Source organism: Salvia splendens, chromosome 2, assembly GCF_004379255.2.
Source record: "Salvia splendens isolate huo1 chromosome 2, SspV2, whole genome shotgun sequence".
NCBI classification, from domain to species: Eukaryota; Viridiplantae; Streptophyta; class Magnoliopsida; order Lamiales; family Lamiaceae; genus Salvia; species Salvia splendens.
In genome coordinates this window covers 1,837,307-1,849,743 of record NC_056033.1, presented here as the reverse complement: position 1 = coordinate 1,849,743, position 12,437 = coordinate 1,837,307, and the positions used below count along the sequence as shown (strand labels likewise).

The 12,437-nt window shown below is 34.8% G+C and overlaps 1 protein-coding gene and 2 pseudogenes across 2 annotated transcripts; all 3 read right to left on the bottom strand.

Annotated features, from left to right (window-relative positions):
- Positions 1 to 1,145: 1,145 nt before the first annotated feature.
- Positions 1,146 to 1,944, bottom strand: LOC121782677 (annotated as a pseudogene).
- Positions 1,146 to 4,273, bottom strand: LOC121782652 (annotated as a pseudogene).
- Positions 4,274 to 4,417: 144 nt separating this feature from the next.
- On the bottom strand, positions 4,418 to 11,757 carry LOC121782660 (glutathione reductase, cytosolic-like). Of its 2 annotated transcripts, none has more exons than XM_042180619.1 (17): positions 11,643 to 11,757; positions 11,123 to 11,272; positions 10,578 to 10,642; positions 9,472 to 9,541; positions 8,954 to 9,025; positions 8,187 to 8,390; positions 7,947 to 8,020; positions 7,780 to 7,863; positions 7,130 to 7,217; positions 6,840 to 6,921; positions 6,287 to 6,360; positions 5,879 to 5,986; positions 5,680 to 5,744; positions 5,187 to 5,300; positions 4,924 to 5,023; positions 4,780 to 4,833; positions 4,418 to 4,700 (listed from the first exon to the last, which is right to left on the bottom strand). In XM_042180619.1, the coding sequence occupies exons 2-17, from the start codon at positions 11,261 to 11,263 to the stop codon at positions 4,602 to 4,604; spliced, it is 1,494 nt and encodes a 497-aa protein (XP_042036553.1). In that variant the 5' UTR covers positions 11,264 to 11,272; positions 11,643 to 11,757; the 3' UTR covers positions 4,418 to 4,601. The 2 variants fall into 2 exon arrangements, with proteins under 2 accessions (XP_042036553.1, XP_042036544.1); XM_042180610.1 differs by having other exon boundaries at positions 11,647 to 11,751.
- Positions 11,758 to 12,437: the final 680 nt, after the last annotated feature.

Genomic DNA, 12,437 nt, shown 5'->3' with positions numbered 1-12,437 from the left:
AATACAAGAGAAAATTTGATTAAATAAATAGGAGTTGTTTTAATAGCTGAAGCTCACGCAATGAAAGAAAAAAAATTGAGGAATATTGAAGATAATGAAGGATTTTGGATAAGAGCAAAGGGAATAAGGGACATAGAGTGAGGTTTTGTAAATGAGTCGGGCCACCTTCCATTTCTCGGGCTTATGAGAATTGGAAAAGATACATTAAACATATGAAATGAGGTCAATTCTACGTATAAATGACATAACATAACGAACACGCCCTACTAAATTGGAGTTGACTAAGTTAAATAAATATTTTATGAATGAGTCAAAGAGTTGGGATATGATATTTTTTAACTTAAATATCTAAAACTCTGTTCATACTCTATCTATATTCTATGATTCTATCCCTTGAATATTGAGAATTTGAGTCAAATTTAACTAAATATTTTAATTATTTTATGAATGAGTCAATGTTAATCAAATATTTTATGAATCTAAAAGTCAATGTTAACTAAATATTTTCTGAATGTAAAATTCATAGTTAACTTAATACGTACTAAATTATGAATGAGTCTAACTGATTACTTTTCCCATAGGATTTCGATAACGATGAAAGCAGGGTTTGAATAATTTTATGTGGCAGATTATTGAATATAATCACTACATTCTAATGACGAAACGTGTGAATAAATTCCAATTTTGGCCTTAAATATCACACTACTTTTCAAAGCATCTTGCCTAAAATTAACAAACCACATGCAAAAATATTTTGTGGCGCAACTAATAATAACAATAACAACAACAATAATAATAATAATAATAATATAAATAACTAAATAACTAAATAAAAATTGTCAAATCCGATTCCATATTTTTTTATATGGAACGAATATTTCAAATCCGATTCCATTGTCAAAGATGTAGAGCTACATTAGGCTAAAAATCATACAAAATAATTGGTACAGACTACAGACCAATTAACCACAAGTCATGGAAGCTCTTGATGTCGAATTAACTTTTAAGGGTATTTCTGCACTTTTTATTAGAATTTTAAACCTCAAAAGCAAAAGACTCATCGTTATATAAGTAGATGATGAAACCATGCAAAAGTTTATCATATTAGTGATTCGAACTAATTCTATCAATCGAGCATAAACTACTTGGAACAGAACAATAATTTGCAAAATTCAATGGAAATATTGTTAAATCGGTAGAAATAAAGTAGTGAAGTATCATACATATAATATCACTATTGACATAACTGACCTCCAAAATTAAGTTCACAGATCCTGGGATATTTTAGACAGCAAGATGGACTATGATGAAATTTCTTGGGCAAAACATCCTTCATCAATTTGATAAAAAGATCATCTTCCGTATGTCCTTGCGCTTGATCGATCAGCACGGAGAATGTAGCAGCTTCCGTCGAGAATCCCTTTTGGAGCATTTCTTGCAAGAAGTGTATAGCCTCACAAAGCTCGTGTTTATCTAGCAAACTTCGGGTGATAATGTTGCACTATGTAACGCTATCAGGTGAACAGCCACGATTCTCCATCTCTATAAACGAGCATTTTGCCTTCTCCATGTGGCCATCTCGACAGAATGAACCAATGATCATATTATATATAACAACGTGAGGTTGCAGACGTTTAGATAGAAGTTGGTTGAAAAGATCTATCGCAACATCAAGTTTTCCATTTTTGCGTTAACCTTTAATCATAACACCATATATGAATTCATAAGGATTAACTCCTTTCTCTTCGATCATGCACAGTAACAAAAGAGCCTCATCTGTCTCTCCATTCCTGCATAACCCATCCAACGATATGTAGTGTAAGTAGATAAGTTAGGACTTACTCGACGGGACTCCATATCGTTGAAAAGCTTCCAACCATCAGAAAATGTATGTTTGCCAAATTCTTTTGTCAAAATTGTTAGGCTCATGGGCAACAAGGGCATTCTTCCAATAGAGTATCATTTCCACCCTATGACAGGCAACACTTTCTTCATCAACTTGATAAGAAAATCGTCTTCAGTCTGTCCTTGCACTCAATCAATTAGCATGGAAAAGGTAACTTGATCTGCAGAGAATCCCCTTCTGGACATTTCTTCCAAGAATGGTATAACCTCATGTACTTCATTTTTAACTAGCAAACTCTGCACAATAACGTTGTATGTCACGCTATTAGGTGCACATCCGCATTTCTCCATCTCATTAAGTAAACATTTTGCCTCATCCACATACCCTTCTTGGAAAAGTGCACCAATGATCACTGTATATGTTCTAACATGAGGCACCAAACCTCGAGAAGGAAGTTGGTCGAAAAGATCTCTAGCAACACTGAGCTTTCCATTTCTGCACAATCCGTTGATGAGAGTATTGTACATGACTATATTAGGATGAACTCCTTTTCGTTCAAGCAAACGCAGAAACGACAGAGCTTTTTCAGCACAGCCCATCCAACAATGTACTATACGTATATGAGTTGGGGTTTATTTGTCGAGCCTCCATATCCTTGAAAAGCTTCCACCCGTCTGCAAATCTATTCTTACTAAATAATCCATGTATTATGGTATTATAAGTGCATGTATTATGTACCACACCTTTGCGGGGAACTTGGTGAAAAAGAAGCCAAGCATCGTCAACTCTTCCCTTCTTGCAGTATCCATTGATTAAACTGCCATAGATGGTAATATTAGGCTTAAGCACCATGTCCGCTAAGGAATCAAGTACTCGTTTCGCTTTATTGATTTCTCCTCGCAAACAATACCCATTTATCAGTGCACTATAAGTGACAACATCAGGACAAACGTTTCGCTGCTTCATAAGTTGCAAAACATCCTCGGCCTCTTTCACATTTCCTTCCTTGCAAAGTGCATCAATAAATATACTGAAAGTAATGACATTGAAAGATATATTAGAACTAGCCATTTTTCCCAACAGATCTTTAACATCCTTCAGTCTCCCAACATCGCACAAGCCTTGAATCATCGAATTATATGTGTAAACATCCGGTGGAATACCCTTGTCAGCCATCTCGGAAAGTAGGTGGAAAGCATCATCCACCATTCCAACCTTGCACAATCCGTCAAGCAATGCACTATAAGCTTTAACATTCGGTCTACACCCACTTCTTTCCAATCTACGAACTAAATCATTAGCAGCAATGATCTGGCCAGCTTTGCGAAGCCCATCTATCACGGTCAAAATCATGACATCATCGGGCTCACATAGTCTTAAACCCAAAACCTTTTCGAATAATTCCATGGCGTCGACGACCTTATCTTCTAAAAACAACCCTTTGATGAGAATGCTGAACATCGCGACATTTGGTTCGTAACCGCTCTTGAAGAAGATGCCCAATGCAGCAACACCGAAGTCTACTCGTTTCAGAAGGCAAGAGCAATTAATCACGGCATTCATCGTGTAACGATTCAAAGGGGCGTCCCTTGACGCATTTCATCGAACAAGTTGAGGGCAACAGAGTAGTGTCTCATCTTAACAACAGCATTCAACAGTTTCGTGAAGTCTGAAGCCGAAGGTTGTGGCCGCATTCTCAGCATTTTGTGAAACAAGTGAATAGCATCATCTAATTCTTTAACACTGTGGAAATGGGAAGAGAAGAGAAAGAAGAGAGGAGTGAGATGATTACCCAATTTTTGAGACCATGAAGCTGAAACAGCAACGCTTCTGTGAATCAGATCAAATGCAGAAACAGCAACCCTTCTGCTCATCTTCTTCGGTGTGATTGAGTTTGAACTTTGAAGAAAGGAGAAACAGTTTAAAACGAATTAAACAAATTGTCATATTAACAATTGTATCTTTGAGTATATAATTTATAAATCAATAAGCAATAATAATAATACTAATAATAATAATATCCCTTAGTCAGTAAATAAAATTCATACTTTCTCTATGTATTGCAAATAATTGAATTTTTAGTATAAAAATTCAAAAAGTAAACAAATAGAAAAAAAATTTAGAATATTAGTATTAGTGAAGATGGGAACTTACCTTGTTAAAAAAATTATTTAAAATAGAATGTGATTAATTTTTATAAACAATCCAAAATGAAATAATAAATCAATTACTTATGAATAGATGGAACACAATTCTCGAGAATTCCGACAAAGATTATGCAGTTAAAGCTTTTGCACGAGCGTTTATTTAACATGAGCTTGAAGTTAATTAAATACAATCATAATTAAAATAAATTAATAAAAAAATCCAGATTTCAATAAAACAAAAAATTGATAGTTAAAATCTTAAGATTGTTTGTATGTTTACATAACTAAAATACTAAGATTACATAATCAAAACAAATAATTAAAACAATATTACCATAATCATAAAAAAAACATTTTCATGGTTTAATTAAAAAATACTAAATAAAATATTCTATTTCAAAACAGCTATATAGGCAGTTGCCGCTTTTAAAATAAAAAATTAATATGTTATCCATTTCATATAAAAAAATAAATAAAGGGCAAAAACGAAGCCCAATCGCACACTGTAAAATTACTTTTATCAACTAGCTATCAAACAAGCTTTATTAAACATTTGCAGTTGTATGATCAAATATTGTGTCTAAATACGATAAACTATGATCCAAGTCTCACAGATTGGTCCTAGGCTTGGCAGTGCCAGCCGAGACTCGCCTCGTCGCTGACCGCATTGTCACAAATTCCTCGGCAGCGGAAGGGTGAATCCCAACCTAACATACAGCATCAAGTAAATGAAAATTGATGAGAGGGAGAGAGGGAGGAAGAGAAAAGAGAGTTTATGAAACTCACAGTGCTCTCAAATTGTGCTTTGGTAGCTCCACATTTTAAAGCAATGGCAATGCCCTGTGACAGATTATACAAATTTTAATGTTTTTACTTTGGTATGAACATAGACAAGACAACAAACTAAAATGGGGAATAATTGATACGGACCTGCATGATCTCAGCTGCGTCTGGCCCACACATGGATGCTCCGAGTACTTTATCCGTCTCAGCATCGACAACAAGCTTCATCATAGTTTTCTCTTGACGTCTATACCAGCATCATGTAACAGAGATGATGAAACATTCAATGAACCATCATGCGCGTATATAGTAATAGCATTCTTTCAAAGAAATGAAGCATTCGATAATTTTTAATACCATTGTAATAGTATAATGTACGCAAATCGGAATATTAAGCAATTAAAGCATACCCGGAAATGGTGTTTTTCATGGGATTGAACGTAGATGTGAAAATCAAAATGTCGCCCTTTGCTTTCTCTACAGCCTCTTGCTCGCTGAGACCAACTACAGAGAGTGGCGGAATGCTACCGAGTAAAACATTATACAAGTTTCAACTGAGGCTCCGGAAAAGTATACTATTGTAAAGAAATTGCTGAACTCACTATAAAAATTAAGCTCATAGTGGCAAAAGAAACTACAATTATACAAATTGTTCTGATTTGATTATCTAGACAGGAGAACTCGAACGCAGAAGGTCCTTTCGGCAAAAGAACATCTTGAACTCAACAAATTTTAGTGGTTATACGACCGAAAGACTGCTATTAGCATTTCGGTCAACATCCTAAGTAAGCTCAAGAACTATAATACATGTATGTCATAAGATGTGACTATATAACCTACAGCCGTTTGACGCCATATATATAGCGAATAAAATAAGTTTGCTAAGGAAAAAGGTGGTAATACCAAAACACGGCACAAGCAATATTACTGTAATCGGGTGCCATTGGCTTTCCTCCAAATACAGTGTTCTGCAGACAGCATAAAAGAGGTTTTAATAAACAATATTGAAGCGCGAGAAAATCGAAGTATGTCCAAATACATAGTCGGGCATGATTACTGAAACAAACATGGAAGTAAGAGCGAGAATTTCAGGGGAACATACTGCAAAGCAGGTGCCTTCCATTAGAGCTACCGGGGTAAGATTCATTCGGTTTGTAACATCACCTATTGCCCATATGCTAGGCATGTTGGTTTGAGAGTACTGATTAACCTGACATTCCAGAGACAAAATAAGCTATGATCACCGAGAAAGAAACCAGACTTCCATATCTCGAAGGCGAACTTAATAGAATGCAACATGTGAAATTTTGACAATCAATCATGTCAGTAATATTGAATGCTTAAAAGGGAATTATCCAAGTTCATCTGATTCTTCACTCACTATAATGATATAAGATGATTACTTTGATTGTTTTTACCTTTGTCGTCGCCTATTTTCAGATCTAAGAATTCTCGGAAAAAGGAGTAATTTGGGACAAAATTCTAAAAAATTGCATAAATAAGAACTCACCTTTATAGCTCCAGCCTTATCGAGCTCAACACCTACGGCTTCCAGATTCAACCTTTTTGAGTTGGGAGTCCTACCTGTAACCAAGGAGACAATCATATACAGTTTCTGACTAGAGGAGAAAACAGGTTGCCCTAACATTAAAAATGTATAATCGGATCACATCTAAACATTGCAAGATGAGGTATTACGACTTTGGCATATGAAACAAGCTCCAGAGAACTGTGTACTGATGAACTACAGCGCTAAATATAAACACAAGGCCAGCAAAAACAAACCATTAACTTTTGTGCTTTAGCTCTAATGAATTTGAGATTGCTGTCATCTAGACATGATGAAAATTAAGATGAAGTGATATAGCAAATGCATAAGTAAGGGAAAGTTTGAAAGACATGCATTATAATAATTATGAGCCATGACCGAATTACAATAGCCTAATAAACCGAATACCAAAAGAAAGCATTTCCTGCAAGACATGTCTCAGCATTATGTATTGCTGGCAACACAAACATCAATTAAAACTTAAATGTATTCATCGCAGTGACTCTAGAATTACCAGTGGCAAACAGCACAACATCAGCCACAATTTCTTCACCATGGTCGGTAAGAACTTTTACACCGCCTTCTGTTTTAGACAACTGCATCATAAAGTAAATACAATAAACAATGAAATAAATGGATATGCAATATTCCTATCAGAATACAAGATCTAAAGATTCAGCGCACTGACACACAATGCAGCAGAGCTTTGTTTCTATTATCAGCCTTGTTTCTTCTTTCAGTAAATTATTGTGTTTTCAAGCAGGAAAAAAGTAAAGATAGAAAGATAGAGAAAGCAGCAAGCACCTCCTTCAAGTTTGTACTGGGATGAAGCTTAATACCCCTGCCTTCCAGATTTTTTGCAACCACTTCTCTCATCTCATCATCAAACCCTCTGTTGTAAGATTTTATGTGAAAAGTTAGAGGTCCAGTTTAATCAACAACATCACAGTCACGGGCTAAAAGGGAAGGCAAAGCTAAGTCTATAAAGGGGTAAATTAGTTAAAGCAACACAATGTTTACCTCGAGTTGCAATTTTAGCATTTAGCATGAATTAAAACATTACAGATACAACACCACCTTTGCACTACTACATCACAATTTTTTCAATCAAAGTTTGTGCTATCCATCTGAAGAAGGTTCTAATCCTTTGAATCCTCTATGCTATCCTTGTTACTTCACTTTATTGACATGGCACATCCATTGAGTCCTAGGTCCACTTGGAAACTATGAAGAAAGTGGTATAAAATGTGCTACCTAAAACGTCATACATGATACACCATGGGATGAGACAATATAGATATAAATACCACACCAGCGAGCAAAGCAGTTAGCTTAGCTTACAAGACAAAATGCAGATGAAGCAAAATAAGCATGTGAATAATACGAAAGCTTGACAGCAACAGCAGGCGGCTAAAAACCAAGGTAGACGATGGAAGTCACAGAAATCTTATGACCTTAAAGGAAGATCTTTTCTATAAAACAAATCCACTTTCGCACCCATTCCTCGCCATATTGAGGCAAACTCAACTGCAATATACCTACATTAAAGAATGAGCATTGACATGAATATCTAAGCATCCTACATAGATGGATTAAAAGGCACAGCGAGGTAGAATAATACCCTCCACCAAGTATGACAGCATGCTTAGGTAGCTCTTCCAAGCTCAATGCCTCATCTGATGTGATGCCTAATTCCTAAAAGGAAAGTAGAACCAGGATAAACATTAGTTAGGTACAGTGAAAGAGAAGATTTTGATATGGAGTGAAATCAAATTACAGCAGACATTAGGATCAATTATGTACACTCAAACTAAAATTAAAGATTATTATAATTAGATCATATTGAACACAACTAACATACCTGGCCTGGAATAGGTAGACGCTGAGCCCGGCTTCCAGTTGCAATCAGAATATGTTTTGCTGAATAACTGATTTTTGTTCCGTCCAATTGAATAACTTCAACCTCATTAGGGCCAATAACCCTTCCCTCTCCTTCAAATAGCTTGACTCCAGCACCGGAAAGTAACCGCTTGTAGATCCCATTAAGTCTATTTATTTCTTCAGTCTGAAAGTGAATAAAATGAAAGCCGACTATAACACAAGTAAACAGTGATAAGGGTAAATAGTTATGCTATATGTTTTTGATATAATGAGATCTCTCATATGCTCTGTAGCTGGGTATCAGAATTTATCAAAATAGTCAGAATAATAAAGTTAAATACTCCCTCCAATTTCTAATTCAAAGTCTGGCTTTAGAGTAGGTAAGGTTCGATTTTTCTTCCTAGCCTGTCTTCATCTGATGGATCATGGATGTACTTGGGGGTGGGTAGCTCTTTGAAACAGCATACAAGATGTTGGGAGCTTATAAGCTATTCTAAATAAATAAAAGAAACGAAACCATTTTTGGGAAAAAACAGATCTTACTTGAGAAACACTTTATCGTTTTGTCCATTATAAACTATACCTACAACTTTGCAATTACTAACATCTTAAGAGCTCAGTCATACAACAACTCCTACAACATATTTTTAAAATAAGATCAGACAATTTAAAATTTTATTAGCTGGATAAATATCTTACAGGAGCTCATAAAAGTTTATAAGAAAATATCTTATATACTACACTTACCTTCTTTTGTAAAAGTTTTTTCCAATTGAAATCAATTTTCTCATTCACATCCCACCCATAATTCCGTGCATCCTGCAAAATCCAAAGCAATACTTGATCAGAAAAGAAGCAAAAATATCCATTTCGATACTACTTCTTAACAATCATAGTGATATGACATTCCAACATAGGATATTAGCTTAATAGAGCAGAAAACTGCACAGGACTCTCTTTTTTAATGCACTATAGAAGACCAGGCACTGTTATTGAAAAAGAAAAACCAGCCAAGTTAACAGAGAGAACAAAAGAGACAGCAGAGCAGAGATCTTCAATAACAGAACACTTATTTCAATCATCTCCTCATGCTATCAAATCAAAGTGTTGACTCCAATTCATGCATTTTAAGACCAGCTAAATTACTGATCAAGATAAACTAGCCAAGCTAATAGACAGAACAGAAGCAACACCCGAACAAAGATTTGCAAGAAACACAATAAAGTATTTGATCATCTCCTTGTATCATTATACGAAAATCTCACCTCCAGTTCAGGCCCAAAAGAAGCACCATACACCAAAATCTTTTTAGGAACACAACCACGAATCACACACCTGAAATAAGTGTTGGTTATTAAGCTTTGCCTATTATTCCAAACGTACATAGGGTAGACTCTATTAAATCAAATGCACTACCTAACAGAAAAAAATTAGTGACTCCTAAGTTATATTTAAAAATTAGTGACTCCTAAGTTATATTTAAAAATTATACTCCCTCTGTTCCCTCATAGTTGAGGCGAAACTTTTCAGCACGGAGTTTAAGAAAGAGATGTTAAGTGTGTTAAATAAATAGATAAAAAAAAAGTAAGAGAGGGAAAAAAGTAGAGAGAATAAAGTAAAAAGTGAATAAAGTAGAGAGAATAAAGTAAGAGAGAGTAAATTAAGAAAGAGAATAAAGTTACTATAGATGGAAATGACTCAACTATGAGGAAACTTCCCGAAATGAAAAAATGACTCAACTATAAGGGAATGGAGGGAGTACTGGATATTACATTACTAATTACGGAGTAAATAGTGGACAGCTAAAAGTTCAGAAAGGACTATACAGAAACCAATCTAATCTCAAGTTCCTTATGACTTCGAGAACATTGGATAGAGACCTTAAAATTCATGTAGTAACAAACAACTAGCTCTGTCCCGAATTTAAAAGGAATACAATGAAATGTTACACTACTGGAATGAAGGAAAATTCAAATTGCATCCGTTTTAGAGTCCGCTAGCAGTAATTGGATGTTCATTTTGCTGAAAAAAAACATTACCATTCAAATGAAGTTAACTTCTTGTGAATTTATTAAAAACATGAGTCACAGCCAGTGCCATGAATCCCAGCTAACCATCAGATTCCACGTTCACAGTAAGGTAAGAGTAGTAAGACATCAATTCATAAAGTCTAAGTGTCTAGCCAATAATATATTGTTCTCCGGAGGAAAAACAAAAGGTGAACTAGAGATAATGAAGGATGTGTAGCACAAACTAGTAAAAAATCCATCAGATGTCATTGTCATATATATCCAGAAAACAAGTCACATGACTGAAAGAGGAGATGCATAACTATGAAGCTAAGGTGCCCACTAGTTTATATACTACTTACGTTCCACCAACTCCTCCAATAACTTCAGAGCTGATAGGATGAAATGGAAGCTCACAGATAGCTACCTGTAAACAAAATGAAATTCTGTCAAATACATTAAAAATAACCTACAATCATCTGAGGAATACAACTAAAACAAAAAGGAGCTTCATTATAGCCAGGTGAACTCATAATCGTTCAAAACATGAAAATGAGAATTCACAAGTATATCATGAACTGGGGGGTGAATGTCCTATCTAACTCTCATTGAGTGTGGAGAGTAATGCCTTTAGATACAGCTAGGTCCGTGGTCAATGGTCAATTAGAAAGATCAAGTTCAGGATTGCTACTAGTACTGCCAGACATCGATTCTCGAAATTTATGTAACGCATTCATAAAGAATCGCAACAACATAAGACAAATTTGGTGATAGACACTCAGGTAGCCGGGTACAATAATCATGAATTTATCAAGAAAAAAGATATGAAAGAGAAACAAAAGTTCACAAACAAACAACACATTTTTTCAAATTAGCTCAGCAAATCATTTTCCATAAAAAATTGTACCTTAGCTCCATTCTGGGCTGAAAACCGCGATGCACGGACCCCACCACTGCCTGCCCCGATGACAAACAAATCAAAGTCATAGTGACTCTCCGCCTCATTGGCTTTGTCCAACTCCCCATCAATAAGCATTTTCCTTGCCATTGTAATAAACTGTACACCCAAAAAGGACCACAAACAACAAAAATAAGAAATCAATGATAAAAATAGAGCAGCCAAGTACAAAAACTCAATAATCAGATAAAACCAAACCCAGATCACAGTCACTTAAGATCCTCTTCATGCTCAGTTATATGCTAAAAGATGGTGGCTTTAACCTAGTCAAACACCCAACAACCTAAATTCCCTAAGAAACTGGGAATTTTTTTTAAAAAAACATATTTTTCAAGCTCACGGTACGATTTTCCTTCGTTTAATCGGGGGAAAAAGAACCCACATTTACCTAAATTTCCGAGCGAGGAATATGATCTCAAGTGTAGAATAAAATCAACATGAAAAAAGCAAGAAATTGAATGGGATTTACCTGCCTCAACTCTCTCCCACGCTCACTCACACTCTAATATTTTGTTTCTCCTTTGTAGCGTATGGGAAAATTCCTTGGAAATATAGCAAGAAATCAAGGGAAGAAAATATCCAGAATACAGTCTGTGTTTTACTATTGTTTATAAATAGTTACGACTAATATACTTGTTTTTGTTTTTGTTTTTATTTTTGTTTTTATTTTAGAGTTCTATATTTATTTTACAATTTCTTAGATAGGGGTATATTAGGCTCCTCCCACCTTCTGAAGCATCAAACAAATCATAGTTTTTGAATAATTTGATAGGATGGTTGTGATAAGCTGTATTATTATTTGTTAGACTAAGATGTTACATCATTAGCCAAACTATATTATTATACTAAAATACTATATTATTTTACCAAAATAGTATATTATTAGCTAAGTTACATTATTAGATGACAAGCGCATTAATCTAACTGTTAGATCACAAGATCCAATGGACTACAAGTATTTTGTTTTTGAACAATATTTGCAAGTTGAAAATGATACATCCCTTCTTGGATATCCACTTAATTAATATAATAAAAGATTGTCAACTTTACTGGTGGAACCAGAATTTTAACGATGGGGTTCAAATTACCATTTAAATTTGTTGAGTGTGTTCAGTGCTAACGACGCGAAAATAGCTCGAAGGCGAGCAATATAAAAAACAACGCGTGAGAAATGGATTATGAGAAAATTAATCATTTAATAGATTTTTTAGAATATTTATTTTCTATTATAGATTTTTTTCATAATAAAGGCATCACATTAAAA